The sequence below is a fragment of the Protopterus annectens genome, chromosome 6.part0, assembly GCF_019279795.1.
Source record: "Protopterus annectens isolate FY-2018-M chromosome 6.part0, PAN1.0, whole genome shotgun sequence".
In the NCBI taxonomy this organism is placed as follows: domain Eukaryota; kingdom Metazoa; phylum Chordata; order Ceratodontiformes; family Protopteridae; genus Protopterus; species Protopterus annectens.
The window spans coordinates 725,498,321-725,514,921 of NC_056737.1; the positions used below are offsets into that span (position 1 = coordinate 725,498,321).

Sequence of the window (16,601 nt, forward strand, 5' to 3'; positions counted from 1 at the left end):
CCTGTGGTTGCGTGGGTTTCCTCCGGGTGCTCCGGTTTCCTCCCACATCCCAAAGACATGCAGTAGGTGAATTGGACACTCTAAATTGGCCCTAGGTGTGAGTGTGTACATGTGTGTGCCTTCTGTGGAAGGTTGGGCGCTGGGCTGGCAACTCGACACCGTAAAACTCCACTGCCAATCATGAGCGGACAGGTGATCCACTGTGGCGACCCCTAACCGGGAAAAAGCCGAAAGAAAAAGAAGAAGAAGAATGCCTAGAATTTCCAGTCTGTCAGTAACACACAAAGAAGATGTTACTTTCAAACCAGATGAATATAAATGTAGATTGTGTTACATACATACATGCATACATACATAGAAAAGTAGCTATTATAACTTGTCAAAATATAGGGTTATCGATGGCATGAGATTTTGGTTGCAGCACTTAATTTTTACTGCCTTAGTAAAAGTATCCCTGTAATTACCTACTATAATATACTAGGAATGGTACTGAAAAGTATATGGTAAAATGTATAGACTGCATTTGCTTCCGCTTTCAAATGCTTTGTTTGTGTCTTTCGGCTTTTCCCGGTTAGGGGTCGCCACAGCAGAACTCCAGTCCGCTAATGATTGGCAGTAGATTTTTACGTGCTGGCTTGCCGGGCCTAACGCACAATCTTCAACGAAGGAACGCCCATTCACGCATGTCACCACACAGAAGACGCTCTAACTGAGAATCGAATGGGTAACGTCTAACTGTGAGGCGACAACGCCACCGCAGCACCACCACAGCAGTCAAATGCTAATCAGTGTAAATTAACTGTAATGCAGTCAAACAGGCAGGAAAGATGTGAAAGTTGAAAACATTTTTCCACAATGAATGATAGAAAAAAAAGTGAGGAAAGAAATCCAGTAGGATGGAATCACTATTAGACAAATAGTTATGGTGTGATTTCTGAAGGGCAACATACAGCATCAGCTAATGAGAAAATACTTTTAGAGCACTGATTAAATTCAGTTTGAAAGCTGCATGACATTTTTAGAGAAAAGATGCAAAATATTTTATTATTTTGGTATATTTGGACATTTGTTAGTCAACAAAAAAAAAAAAAACACCCTGTTGTCAAGTTGTTAAACTGTCTCATAATGTATATTACACTCTGCAACTCTCAAATGTATGAACCCTACTCTTGTATTTCACTTTGTAATCTTTATTTTCTATTTTGCAACCTATACTGTATGGTATTTCACTTTGCAACGTTTATTTGCATTTTGTAACCTATATTGTATTATACTGTTCATGGAGCTTTTCTCCCTGGGCCTCCACTGAAAATGGGCACTTCTTGGCCCAGTGGACTTCCCCGGTAATCAAACTGAAAATAAATAAATAACATGTTTCTTTGCAAGGCAGAACTGTCCAAAGTGATGCTGTGCTGTAAAATGAGGGAAAATCTGTATGACTATAAAATCGCACCTACATCATCATCATCATCATCACAGACACACACACACACACACACACACACACACACACACACACACACACACACACACACACACACTAACAAGCAACACTAATAACAGACTGTATGAAAAATAATTGATAGTGGAGGGAAAAACATCTGTAGCAACAAGCATGAAAAATACAGCTGCCTAGGCTTGAATACTTATTTGACAGAGTTTTGCAAAAAACAAGTACATAGTAAAGTAGCTATCACTTCATTGCTAAAGAGGCTCCAGGTCTATGTGTGACAAGAAGATAGCATCTCTAGCTGAGTAAAATCCAGTCATTCAGCTAATCTAATTGCTCATGAGTGGGGGAAGGAAAATACAAAAGGACAAACTGCAGCTGCAAGTTCTAAGCATTTCCTCTAAAACCCCCCGCTGAGAGTTTGTGTAATCTGACCTGCAGTATGCTAAAAAGGCTATTTGAAAACCTTGCCTCTAGCTGAACATGTGACTTACAGAGTACTAAAATGTAAAGAAACTCCTCTAGCAAAAAATCTGAGCCAGTGCCCCTTTAACGTCAGTCTTTTTCTTTCAGTACATTAGCAAGTCTACAGCTGCCTTATCACCATGTTGTTTCCTGATGCTAGACTGGAATGAATCCAAGAGGGCAGGAGATATGAGAAAAGGGAATCTCGCTTATCCAAGCTTTTGTTCATGTGAGTGTTTAAATCGGTCTGTCTTCCAGTTTTTAGGAATTCCTAGCGTTGTGTAGTGTTGTGCTCCATATATGTGCTAGGAGTGTAGCACATCCACTCCTGTCGATTTTAGATGGCTGTATTGCAAGACGTAGTTACACTGTGGACTCAAGTTTGAGATGACCACTGAGTAGAAGTCCAGATTACCTGGTATACACTACTGCGGTCTGTTTTTATTCACAGAAGAGAATCTGTGTGTTCCGATCTATGTTACCTTACTAATAGGGAAATTGGCTGGGTAACTAAACGTACTTTTCTTCACTGCTCTCTTATGTGCCACATGTAAATCCGACTTGATTTAGAATTTCTCAAGCTTGTTGTCTTCCTGGCAGTTTTGTACTGTCTTGGTGCTGTTGCTCTTATGGTCAGGACATCTGTTTGGAATTCACTTTTGTTACTCTTTCATATATTCTGCGAGAATTGCTCCAGTCTTATGATTAGGTGTCAGTCTTGCTGTTTATATATGAACACACAGACTACTTTTGCCTGCCTTCAGTTTCTTGGTCCTGTCACTGTGTGACGAAGGCCTGTATGCTGTGCTTTTTGTATCCTGTATAACAAATGAATGTTGTAGATGACCTCTGGGACAACCTGATGATAAATCAGTTTGTGTTTTCATATTTGTTTTATATTCCAAAAGATCACTTCATACAATTGCCCACTGCTATATGCTGTTGCTGTGATGTGTGTATTTTAGTTCCTTCCCCAGTTTCCCCAGCCTGTAAGTTCATCCTTTGAAAGGATGTTATTTTGTACGTCTCATCTGCTTTGCATGTTGTGTTATGTTAATTTATACATATGTAGTTTAACTTGCATGAAAGTTAAGTGCCTGACACAATGCATTATGCATGTTAAGTAAGGAAGAAACTTGGATTGTTGCCAGAATCTTAACAGACACTATCAAGAGTCGTAGCAGTCTCAAAATTAGTCTCATCTCCAGAAAGTTACGGGGCTTTGTATTGTGAAAAAAAAGTGGTAGCTGAGATTTGAGTGCAAGATTATATACTTGGAAAATATCTTTTGGGATAACTGAAGAGGGAAAGGGTTTGAGTAGGATTGTGCTTTTGCAGTATGAAAAGGCAGTTGTTGAAGACCAGTTGGTATTCTGATTTGTGTAGGGTAGAAGTGAATCCCAGACCTGATGCAGCTGTCCTTCCCTTGTATGTAGCACATGTACAAAGTTCTTCATCTGCTGTCTTGTATGTCCAAAGGCCATAGAGTTAGAGATTTAAGTTAACTGCAAAATGTGAAAGACTGGGATGTGGGCGAAGACAGAAATTTTGTGCATATTTACCTCACAATGTGACAGACAAATCTGTGAAATAAAATTAGAAGGGCTGATTTTGCATGTTAATGAAAAATTGCCTGTCAGTATTCTCATACTTTGATCAAGTTTGCTAGATGTATAACTCGTATGCTGATGCTTGATAAGATTTTTTTTAAAATAATGTTGCAACTATTTGTCAAAACCTTTTAATGCATTTTAGTAAATAAAACGTTTAACATTACAGTTGCATGTAATATACAACCGTTTTGATATTCACATATTACAGAAAACTGAAATACATGTACATAAGTGGTCTTGATATAAAAATGTGATCATACACTTTATTTTGTTTTTATATGAACATGTTATGGAAGATCAAAACTGTATTTTCTTTGTTTTATACCATTTTATTTCTAATCTTGCAATTTTTATTACATAAATAAGTATTTATTTGCTGAGAGTGTTGTTTAGACATTTTATTTTTATCGAGCAGTGTTGGCATTTGTTTGTAGCTTTTTTGATTTTTAGGGAATCATCGAGTGAGGGATCGAAACTTGTCTGGGCATGTTCTGTGGGGAAAGTTTACAACAATTGACTTTTCAGAATGTAGTCCAAATTCTTGGTGGTGATATTTGGAAAATTATTTTGGGACTTAATGCTAGAAAACTTGGGGGAATCAAGGGATCTTTTTTTTTTCCCCTTGTCTGCTGTTCTTCATTCCTGCCTGCTCATACCAAGAACATTACTGTTGCGTACCACATCCGGCTACCATACCACTTCCTGACATTGTGAAAGCTGTTTTATTTAAAGTAGAACACAGATTCCTATTATGTGTTTTCTAAAGAGGCTGAACTTTAACATGAAGGTTATGAGGAACACTGAGCGCAAAGGAAATAGAAAAGGCTTGTTCTCAGTCAAGACTCTAATAACTTTATAATTATTATTTCTCAGAGTTCCACTTGAGAGGTGCAAGGATCTGTATTTAGGAAATTTATCGTTTGGTACATTTAGCAGCAGTACAGCAAAGCTGTTGATTTATAAAATGTATTTCTGAATCTGTGACTCCAGTCCAAGTGCTTTCAATGAGGAGGATGTGTTATGAGCTCTATGGGAATGTAACTAGACCTCTGAAGAACGGACTTTACTAGAGGTATCACAAGCAGTTCTTTGTTGCTTCCCTAGGTAAGTCCTTGTGCCCTATGCACAGCACATACCCCTGCCACCTCCTGTCTCAGAATTCAAATACCTAGTCTAGTAATTGAACCCTTGTGACATGTGGTATAATTGGGGTTTGTCCCTGTACTGCCTCAGCTCTTACTTGTTCTATAACAAGTACTGAAGTTTAAATTGGAAGTGTCAATGTACAAAAATGCCTTTCCAGTTTGCATCTTAATTTTAATATGACTAAATGAGTGTCTTTATCCAAATGTCTCCAGTGTAATTCAAACGTGGTTTCTTCCAGTACTTCACAAACACTTAGGACTGCACAAACCTGGCACACATTGGCAAGTAAGGTGGTGATTTACTTTCACAAATAGAATGGGGGAGGGTGGCTAGTCTTAATCAGTTGTTGGTACTGTATCTCAAGGCAGCAAATAACCACATGCAGTGCATCTGGGAGGACCCACTCACTAAAATCGGTGAACTATGCCAAATTTTGGTGAGGAAAGTACTGCTACTAGGTCAGTAGATCATATCTGTTTACCCAGAGGTTGGGGGAACTTAACATCTACCAAATGCACCTATTTCTGCCTAGTGGATAGAAACTGGATTGTAGATGTACAGTTTTCTGGGTTAGATCCTGCATGAGAGCACAGTACTGGTCGGCTTTTGAGGTTTGTCAGTTGGTATAATGGTCAAGCTGTTTACCTTGCAAACACAAGGTACAGGGTTTGATTCATATCTGTGGGAAGCATGGCTAGGCTTTAAAAGGCCCTCTGAGGTCAGTCCCATGGGATATTTTACACCCCTTGGAGATACCAGCAACCCAAGCAGATGGGACCTCTGTTTAACATCTCATATGAAGGATGACACACTTGGGAATACAGCACCCCCTCTCTGCTGCACTGTAGTGTCAGCTGCCGATCTGCCCCACGTGGGACTAGGACCCACAGCTTTCTGCACCAAAGGAGAGTCTGCTACCTGTTGGACCCATTGACACTGATCAGTAGTAGTGTATGAATTACTACCCAAGCAGTTAAGACTCTTGGAAGTAGCCTGGCTGTGTCTCCTCTCCCAAGAAGGAAACCAGGATTTAATTCAGACAGCTAGACCACTTGAAATATCTGCACTGTATTGTGCTGTTTATTGGAATTTCTAAAAATAAAAGCTAAAAAATCTTTAAATGCTTTTCAGTTGTACCAACAGTCAATGACAGATGCATTTAAACTGCCTGCCTCCAGACAATCAGAAATGCTGTGTTGTCTGTCTCTCTGTCTCAAGAAGGAAACCAGGGTGTTTTGGTAAGACCAAAGTTATAATCGTTACTTGGATATAGTATGTGTTTTTGTAATGTTGGAAGAAACTACCAGTTAATAACTTGTGAAATCCAGCATGCTCAAATTCATTCTTTCATATGAGAACTGTAGCTCAAATTCATACATCTTGAGTTTTGTGTGTTTCGTCTTCATTTAGTCTTACTAATATGCATCTGTATGGGCTGATGGCTGTGTCTGTTACTGTTTATGTATTGCAGATCTTCCCATGACTCCACCAATAAATGAGATTTCACTGCTAGATTCTCAAAACAGGTTATTTAGAACTACACATTGTGACTGGATTTTGCTGGAACTGTTAACATTTTAATTTTTTTTACTAGAAGTAATGGGAAGTAGTGTCCTGGATTTAACAAGTATATTAGAGTTGCAATTGCCATCCGTTTTGCATGCTTTAACATTCTGCAGGAGCGTAACACATGTGCTGCCTGTCTCTAGCTATCCAGTTCTTTCTTTCAAACCATTGCACTACATGCAGTAGAGTTAAAAATGGGTACGTAGATGCAGCATTCTGATTATTGACATAATAATGCACAGTGTATTTTTTGCTGTACTGTTCTGATTATCCTGATAGTGAGACAGAAAAGCATGCAAAACCTGAGAATACTTTTAGATGTACTTCGATTGCAACACTAATCTAATTGGCCTTTTCTTCTCCTCCTCCTGCACAGCAAAACTCGACACGTGAGTTAGTGGCAGACTAGTTGAGTTTTCCGAAGTGCTTATCCATGACCTTTGTAATTGTATGCATTTGTTCTTGTGGGGTGGTATGCAAACAGCTGAAAAGTTCAACTCTAAAGTAGCATGTTTAAAATTCAAGTAGGGTTGTCTTTATCTGCAGTATTAAATGTGATGTCATTCTAGTGGTAATTTTGAATTGGTCCTTCAGTGCATCTGTCTTGCAACATTTAGCTGATGTAGTTTGTTTTAGAGTGAGTAGCTGGGTGAATAGGTTGCTTTGTCAGTATAAGACTGCCTGTTTCATTTATTTTTAATTTTATATGTTTAAATAATAATTAATCCCTGAACACTAGTATCTGTCTAAAGTTTTGCATTTTATTTAAACATTTTTTTTTCTTTCCCAGATCAGACTGGATGGCCGGATTGCACATCAACACCTGAATATTGGTTCTGTGCAGGAGTACATACTAGTGGTATAATTTGGAAAATAAGATTTGACTTTGATTTTTCTATTTGGTCTTTTTATCCAGTTTTAATTGTGGATTAATGAAGTGCAGTTTTAAAGATGTCAGAAAAAATAAGTGGAGAAAAGAATCCAGATGTGCGTCCCAAAACCTATAGAAGTCGAAGTGCAGATGACAAGAAAGATGGTTATGCTTGGAGTGGAAAGAAGCGTTCACGATCAAGCAAGACTGAGAGCTCTTCTGATGCTGAAGTAATAGACTCTGTTGGAAAGTCTGTCACTCCCCTGCACCAGAGAGAAAGAAAGTACAGTTCGTGTTCAGATGTGGGTGCAGACCATTCATGTAGTCGTAGACAGTTAGGGAGGTCCTTTAAACAGAAGTTTCAAGATGCTGTGGGGCAATGCTTCCCTATAAAGACTCTTAATAGACACTGTCCACCATTTGGCTCAAAGAGAAAAATTCACATTAGTGAGTTGATGTTGGATAAGTGCCCTTTCCCAATAAAATCTGAACTGGCTCTCAGGTGGCACTTAATTAAACGCCATACAATCCCAGTAAGTCAAAAGAATAAAGAGTGCGTTAACGCAGAGGTGGGACTTCAAAATGGCGATGAAAGAACAATTGAAAGACTAGTAATGCCCTCTTCTCGTACATGGCGTCATACGTGTGAAAGAGATGGAGAAACCTGTTCCAGAAGATGCCATCCAGATTTCTCTCTGGAGATTGAGGCATTGCCAAGTGATGAGGAAAACGATTTTGAGTCAGATGATGAAATAGTGACTCTCTGTGCAAGTTCTAGCAGGATAAGTAGACCCAAATTAGAACTGGATAAAGGATGCAATGAGCAAGAAGTTTTAACAAAGTGTCACACTCAGGTTGATTATGTTCATTGCTTGGTTCCTGATCTTCTGCAAATAAATAATAATCCATGCTACTGGGGAGTAATGGATAGATATGCAGCTGAGGCTTTGCTAGAAGGAAAACCAGAAGGAACCTTTTTACTGAGAGATTCTGCACAAGAGGATTACCTTTTTTCTGTTAGTTTCAGAAGATATAGTCGTTCTCTACATGCCAGGATTGAACAGTGGAATCACAGCTTCAGCTTCGATGCGCATGACCCCTGTGTTTTCCATGCACCTGATGTTACTGGCCTCCTTGAACATTACAAAGATCCGAACTCGTGTATGTTTTTTGAGCCGTTATTGTCTGTTCCATTGCACAGGACCTTTCCTTTTTCATTGCAGCATCTCTGCAGAACAGTCATCTGTAGCAAAACTAAATATGATGCCATTGATCATCTCCCTGTTCCCTCTTCACTTAAAACCTACCTAAAGGAGTACCATTATAAACATAAGGTTAGAGTGCGCAGGATTGACCAATAAAGTCAAACAGCATCTTTAAGTTTGACTGTGGAGAGGGGAATACTGCTGTTAAGCTTTCAGGTCTATATTAGACTCCCAACACTGTTGCAAAATTGCCTTGTGTCTTGATTTACCTCCAGTGTGCATACGTTCCTTGTAATACTTTGTAGAGTGGGTTACAACTTAATAACCGAAAAAATGTTTTCTTTCACCTCCAAGTGACCTTTTGGGTACCTCATCTTTTTATACTACTTGTTTTCAGTATTGCACCTTATGTAACTAGTAATGGTCCAAAACGTGTAAACCAGTTTGGATGTACAGTTTGGTAGCAGGAATAAGTAGACCAATATTTGCACTTTAGTCTGTCTAAATTTATTGTTTGTAGGCTTTTCTTTTGAAAAGCTATTTTGCAAGATTACTGTTTAAACATGAGTACTCAACGTGTTTTCTTTAAGTTTACATTTTAGTTATCGAAAGCATATTCTGTATATACAATATTTATTTGTACTGAGACTGGCGGGCTCTATTGGAAATCCAGTTACAAGTGCAAGTTTTACCTTTTACTTTCTGTAAACTGAACACTTTATGACAGATACTGAACACAAGTGCAGTTTATTACAGTACACCACTTCAGCTGTTTTTTGTCTGAATGAGACATAATGAGCAATAGCTTTATATATGTATAAGTTATTTATTTTTGCAGTAAAAAATCCTGTCTGGTTTAACAGAAGTGTTGTGACTTCTTTGCCTGAATTCTGTTCATCATTGCCATTAGTCAGATTTTATCTCTTGTGGTTTGGTCTTTATGATCCAGATTCCCAAACTTCTCACTTTCTCTTACACAAGTAGAAAGTTATGCATAACTCAGGAACACCATTTTTATAGGACCGATATTGCAAGGAGGAGGAATTTCCATTCATTTAAAGAAGGCAGTTTAGTTATGGAAACCCCTGACCTTTTTACATTGGAGAATTGCTTCATAAGAGTGTCTGAATTGACCATGCGAGTAAGATGTTTTCTAGGCATGACATTGTGCTGGATTTCTGTGGTAGTTGTCATTAATTCAACTGAGAGAACGTAAGCAAAAGTCTCCTTGCATGCTGGGCATCTGCAGCCTTTGCTCATTTTAAATGCTGAAGTGCATCAAAGTGAGTCATGCATGTTTATCTTAGAAAAAAAACATTTTTTTTTAGTCAACTAGCAAAGAAATGTATTGTCAGCCTATACTCTTGCAGTTGCTGTAACTACATGAGATTGTGCTTTTACAGTTCATAATCTTACTGATATCTGATTAAAATGCAGCTTACTTGGTTATGGGGTAATTTTGATTTCCCCCCATAAGTCCACAAAATGAGTAGCAAAGCAAAACATTGACAGTGTGTCTTTAGATATCAGACTGACAAGTCTTGACTTTCAGTCTTGATGTTACCAGGCAGTTTGACCCCCATATATCTTTAAACAAGGATCAGGAAATCTTAAGGGGTATACTTTCAACAAACATCAGAAAAACTGCTTGTTAACAATATTACTAGTGCCTTAAGGGCATTCCACTTTTGAGGAAGAACTGTATGATGTAGATGGCGGGGTGGATATTTGGTATCATCAGAAGTCACTGCATTTCTGTTTATTCTTCTGTGGGCAGTCCAGGTTGGATTTTTTTACAACAGTACAAACTCCAACAGTGTTTTCTTTTGAAGGTTTTCCGTTTGACTTTCAGTGCATTTGTTTCAGAGGCTGTAAGACATCCTTCAGAAGTTGTGCCTTCAGTCAGGGTGTTAGCCTGCCAGCAGATGCAATCACAATTTAATTTGCTTAGAGAAAGTACATAACATTTCACACGGCTGTATTTCTGTTGAGAGCAGCCAAGCTACATGATAACAAATGTGTTGCAGACTTCAGGCGCACTTGCTGTCTCAGGCCTTTGTTGCTGCCAAGTCAGAAGGAACATTTTGTGAAGTTGTGCTTTTTTCTTTTACACAAAGACGAAAGTCTTTGTACTATATTCCTGAAAAAGGAATAATTTGCTGGCCTTCCTAAAGTTTATCCTTGCTATAAACAAATGGTGAGGTGGGGGGCTTCTCCTACTGCTGCTCCACCTGAAGTAATTTATAGGGTCATCTGTTCCAAATATTGCATTGAAAGAGGCTTTCATCGTTAATGGAATCTTCTAATCCAGTAGTTCGCATTGGGTTCCACCCTTTAGAATCCAGAGTGGACAGCACTGATGTTGCTAGTGTCTGTGGCTTTCTTCTGTTCTTAGCTGCAATTTTTGCCAAGTGAAGTCGTGACCTTGTCGTTGCTGGCATTGTGTCTTTAGGCCCTTACACTACCAATGCTGTGCTTTTCCAGGCTTCTGCCTTATAGTTGCTGATCATGTTCCTTTGCTTCCCTGCCTTGCACCCACTGAATGTTTGGATAGGCTCCAGTTCCCCTTTGATCATTCATTGACATTATTTAATCCAATGAAGGAATGTAAAATTTACTGTCCCACAGAAAAGATACACTTTCTGTATACTGGGTAACAGCTTTCCAGAACTGTGTGCGTTTTTTTCCATCAACTTATGTAATCACACAATACAATTTCCAGGTGTTGGAATGGGTTTTGTGGATTTAGCAGAAGTCTGATCCTACTTCAAGGGCAGGGGGTATAACTTCATTTAGTTTGAGATTTTATCAGTAGGCTTCTTGGGGTCACTGTCCTGTGCCTGGACACTGCTGCTTCTGCTCGTCAGTTCGCTTTTTCAGCTAGTGGCCAGTTGAGCCTTACGCCTCAAGTAAAAGCTGCAAGCACCATCACACTCCTCCTGAGGACACAGATAATACTTTATCTGTGGTCCTGAGAAAAGGGACTTTTGGAAGGAAAGCATCTGGGTTTCCCCCCTCAGTCTCTTGCTACCATTTCAGACTGGTGTGACCTCAAGAGTCCACCTGAGAATATTACTTTTTGTGAAGTTCTGTATCTCATGTGCCAAAAAGAACTGGCCCACAGACACCTCCTTTGGGTGGAGCCACTTTCAGAAGAGAAAGGTCCAGGGTGTCTAGAATACTTTTAAGACCAAACTTCACTACAATATTGGAAGTGAGGGTGGTTCTCTTAGTATTGCAGGGGCTTCAGGAATACCTCCCTCAAGGATTTTTTATTTTTTTTTTGTTACATCCAGACAATATGACTGGTATCCTACATAAGCAGGGTGGGCTAAAGTCCTACTCCCTGTGATGGAAAGCGGTGAGAGTGAGGCAGTGGGCTCACCACTTTCTAGTGAAGGTGAACATTCCTGGGAAATTCAGGTACATTGCAAGTACACTCATGAGGCATGAAGACTGTTCTGCTTAGCGTATCTCAATCTAATAGTTGGTCAAGCCATTTTCAACGAGCCGGGCAACACATGCTGCAATCTTTTTGCATTACCAGTCAACACCAGCTGCGGCACCTAATTTGATTAATTCTCCAAGGCAGGCAGTTCTGAGAGCAGTAGCCTCCAGATATAGTCAGTGCTTGCTTTTTCAATTTCTAATCTTGCAATTCCTACAGAAAGCCCTATGGTGCAGAGCATTGCCTTTTTTTGGCCCAGACAAGTTTGGTCACACTGTTTAGGCCTCGTCTCAGGAAGCCTTTCTGGTTTTTAGATTCAATTCTGGATCTTCTGTCCCTCTGGGAAGCCTTACATGTATTTCCAGAACCTAATACTAACCACCTGGTTTCTGCAGTTCTGGTAGCGACTATGTTTTGTCCATGGATGTGATAGGGGTTGTATCCTCTTCCCAGAGACTCTGTGTGGAAGGTATTCCTTAGCAAATGGAAGCATTTTTCCTCTCTAGCCTATATCCCATCAAACTGAGCTCAAGTTTTTTCTGTGTTCTGGTTTTTGGCATCTTTATTTTATTCAGAAACCAGCTACTTAATTGAAGCATAGTAGGTATCCATTTCAGATTTTCTTCCCCAGCCAAATTCATGTTAACTGGCATTGAATAAATTGTTCAAGGCCTTCTTGAGTAGTAGTCATCTTGAGGCTGCGAGTCAAGTAGCCTGCACCCCCTTGGGATCTGAATTTGGTGTTGGAGGCTCTTGAGCCATTTTCAGAAATATTGAAATTTCTTAAATTATTTTTGTTTTGTTTCTAGTAGCCAGTACTTTGGCCAGGGGAGTCTGAAAGCTTCATAGCCTAAAGGTTCAAAGGCAAGTACCAAGCTAGCTGCCCTTGTAGGCCATTTTAACCCTTCATTTTCCTTTTTATGCTCAACGTAACCTACCCCATTTGGTTGCACATTGGCCTTGCCCATCTCTTGGTCAAGATATATTACACCTGATGAGAATAACTGGGATCATGCCATAGATAATTTGCGGAGACCCATGCATGGGATAAGGCATTTAGGAGCTGCATCTGTCCATTAGTAGTACAGGGGGCAGTCCTGGAGTAAATTTTCTGTTTCTCCTTATTCACTCTTAAGTTGTGCTTGAAAATGGACAAGGATGAACTTTGTTCCATTGCAGTGGTATCCTCTGCAAAATATACTTTTCCATCCATACCAGCCCTCCCTTCATTCATGCTCCTAGGCAACTGTGATTCTACTTTCACAGCACCAAGTGACAAAGATTTTCCCAATTTTTTCATTTACTTCACTCAAAATAGACTGGGTAAAAAAAATTCTCCAAGTTATCCTTGGCCAGATGGCTGTCAGATTGTTATCACATTGTGTATAATATCTGCAATGTACCACTGCCAGAAAAACATGAGGCTTGTTCAACACTTTCTGTAGCCTAGTCTTCTGCATTCAAGAATTCTTCCATTGATTTATATTTGTACTGTGGCAACTTGGTCAACATTGCATACCTTTTAAAAACAGTAAACTTTATCTGATCTGTGGGTCCAGAGCTTCCTTTGGAGCAGAATTTTGTCATTATTCCATCCAGGAGTTCCAGTAGCTGGGCATTCTGACCCAACAGTCTGATCAGAAGGATGTAATGTAAAGGATACGGACTTGTGGTGTGTTTACTTTAATTCTTGTCCATCAAATATGACACCCACCATCCCCCAGCCTTCTTTTGAGGATATCAGAGGGGTAGTATTCTGTGCCCTAGTGGTTTAGGCAGCAAACTGTCTATCTGAGGGAAGCTGTTGTGGTAAGGACAAATCCTTTGTAAAAGGGAAAGGTTCGAAGAGCTGGAACTCAAGCCATTATAGTACATTTCAAGTTTGTCATCACTTTTATATATGCAAATGAGAATTTCTACAGACATTTTCTATCCTGTAAGTATTTGAAAGGCAAGAATCAAAAGGCAAAAAAAGTCAACTTGCTTAAAATCTGTGTTCTTGGTTTCAGAGCAGACCTGTTGTATGCAAACTACCATACACAAAGATATATGACCTTTTTGCCACAGAAAAGGTACACTTGTGTGCCTGTAGATGTTAATACTGCATGAAAAATCACTATGCCTACTGCCTGTATTGCTGAGATCCAGAGGATAGTGTGGAAACTGCCAGAGTTTTAATCCAACAATGCTGAAAAATATTGAAAGCCCTCCAGGCATATCTGACCAAAACCAGATGTGCCTTTGTTAGACCAGCCTGCCAGGATTATAGATCAGTATCGGGGAAGGACAAACATCCAACCTAAAAACAAGACTTAGAATAAAGTGAGCCCAAAAGTAGAATGAAAGGGAGACTCTGGAACATATCTTCTCATTTGGGGGCAACTAGGTGTACCAGCCCTTAGTCTTGTCACCTATTAGCGGTGAGGACTCTTGACACTGCCTCTTTGAAAATAATCATTCTGTTGACCCCTGTGCCATTCTGCTAGACTAAAGGCCTAGTCCTTCAGTAAGTAAGTAATAGGGGAGTGGAATCCCAATAGTTATAGTAAAAGAAAACATATGCCAGTTTATATTGAGATGCAGGAATGACCCCCCCCCAAAAGTTCAAACATTTCTTGCAGATGTTTGTTCTTACACATCCTTAGCTCTCTGAGGTGCCTTCCATGGATAAACTGCTTCCTGGTGGGCCTTCTGCACTCTTACGCCAGCCTCTGTTCTAGGACTAGGCTAAGTTGACTTTTTTTTTTTCTCCAGTTCTTGCATAGTTGACAGACGTGTGGTGTAGTCCCCCCTCCCCAAGGAAGAAAGAATTCTCTGCAGTGAGAGACTAATGCCATCCTGCATGCACAACCTGGCATTTTATCCGACTCCAGCCTGTAGTGGGGATTAATGAGCTAGCTGCCTGTACCACCACAGTCCCTTTGATTTTAAGAAGTGCATGACAATTCTCCCTGCAGCTCTGTTAATCATCCAAGTTGCTAATCAATCCATGTTTAGATGAGTAGCCATTGGTGCTTTATTTGTGTATGCTACAAGAGGGCAGAGTTTCTGAGCATTCCGCAACACTTTGCATCCATCAAAGTGATGGTACTCCCTAGCCAGATTGCACATGAAGTTTGCCATTTTAAGGAATTCCTGGCACCAACATTCCTGATCCATTGGGGTATGCCATTCCAGAACTATTCTGCATTGTGAGCTAGAATGGTGGGTACAAAGTGCAACCCAAATAAGTGTACCCTTCGGGTAGTCCATTGCAAATCAGACCTTACTATGGCATTCTTGTTGCACGTACCAAATGCAGAGAGAAGAAACTGCATTTAATTCATAAAGGAGATGATTGTTATTCAGAGTTCTTAAAAGAGTGTCAACCTGGGCCCTGCATTTCATCCTGGACAGTACTGTAGTTATGTGGTAGACCTTAAGTAAGAGGTAACAGGACCCCAGTCATCTCTGCAGGCTTGGGAGCAGGCCCTGCAATTCAGACTTCTGCTAAGGCCAATGTTGCAAGCAAGACCTTTGGAGGTCTGTGCAAGTGGACACTAGGCAACTGTGTGTCCTTGTACCATGCAGTCAGTGGGGTGTAACCTTGCTACCATTGTGTGTAGATTCCCCCCCCCCCCCCACTGGTTCCTGACCCCTGTCACTTTCTCAGGGGGATCTTCTACTTGAGGTCTCCTGGAGAAAAGTGGCCCTAATTTGGAGCATGAATTTTGTGTTGGGAATGCCATTTTAACTGGTTGCATCAGTACCTCTAGAATTTGAGTTTTAAAAAGTGATTTTTGATTACTGTCCCCTATGCCAGGAGAGTCTCTAAGCTCCAGGTGTATGTGTGCAAAAAGCCATTCTTCCACGTCTATAAAGACAAGTTGATAGCCCTCCTTTATGTCAAAGGCAAACACAGAAATGGACCTTAACCAGGGCATTCAGCTTTTGACTTCTTCCAAAGTATGCTATTCTCCTTGAATGTGAACAGACATTTGAGATGCTGCCTGAATAGAAATAAAATCTGTGCAACATTGGACTGATTCTTTTTAAGAAATGAAACCAAAATCAACAGACAGAACTATTTTATTTAACTCTGTAGGGCACTGACCTCCTAGGACCTTTTTTCAGACTTTGCCCAGGAGTGTTTTCTGGTTAAGTGTCTTGCTCAGTATCCCACAGTTTGTTAGATTGAGGCTGAGGGAATCAAACTCTGGACCACAGGGAGCTCAAAGCCTTAATCCTCTGCACCAGAGGCCAGACAGTTTTAAAATGATTAGTGCATTATATCAACTTGAGTGGATTCTACATGAAATGTCTGGCCCCATTCCACAGTGGGTACCATAGCTGCTACTTCTACTACCACCTTCCATTCTAGAAGCAGATTCTTGGTCCTCTGGTCGTATAATTCCCAAACCATTATAAGAAATGTCACAGACGTGTGGACAGTTTGTAAGTTAAGTAGTCCTGTGTTTTCTCCCACTCCTTTTATGTAGTGGCACCTTGAGAGTCTGTGGATGATCTTAGCCTACTCTTTTGCCACCTTTTACTGTTGCTGCTTTCATCACCCTGTTCAGGTTCCCTAAGGTGGGTTTGAGTTCTTCATGTCAGACTGCCATGATGCAGTAATTTCTACTAATCCTTCATATGTATGTTGCTCTGTCCTGCTGGGGGGGGGGGGGGGGGCAGTAAAGGAGGAAATATGGCTCAGGCAGATGCCATCTATATGATAGATATTTGAACATGTCTGAGGTAAGGTATTAGCCTTGTGAAGGAAGTTAGTTTAATGTGTGAAATGCAGGGTGATTTTGAATGCCATATCATATTTTTTTCAAATATTTAAGGATCGCTTTGT

At 40.1% G+C, this 16,601-nt stretch overlaps 1 protein-coding gene across 4 annotated transcripts; it reads left to right on the forward strand.

Annotated features, from left to right (window-relative positions):
* Positions 1–1,976: 1,976 nt before the first annotated feature.
* On the forward strand, positions 1,977–9,181 carry SOCS4 (suppressor of cytokine signaling 4). 4 transcript variants are annotated; one of them, XM_044074410.1, is made up of 2 exons: positions 1,977–2,144; positions 7,031–9,181. In XM_044074410.1, exon 2 carries the CDS (start codon positions 7,192–7,194, stop codon positions 8,470–8,472), a length of 1,281 nt encoding a protein of 426 aa, XP_043930345.1. In that variant the 5' UTR covers positions 1,977–2,144; positions 7,031–7,191; the 3' UTR covers positions 8,473–9,181. The 4 variants fall into 4 exon arrangements, with proteins under 4 accessions (XP_043930345.1, XP_043930348.1, XP_043930346.1 ...); XM_044074413.1 differs by having other exon boundaries at positions 7,036–9,181; XM_044074411.1 differs by lacking the exon at positions 1,977–2,144 and adding an exon at positions 2,189–2,333.
* The last annotated feature ends 7,420 nt before the right edge of the window (positions 9,182–16,601 follow it).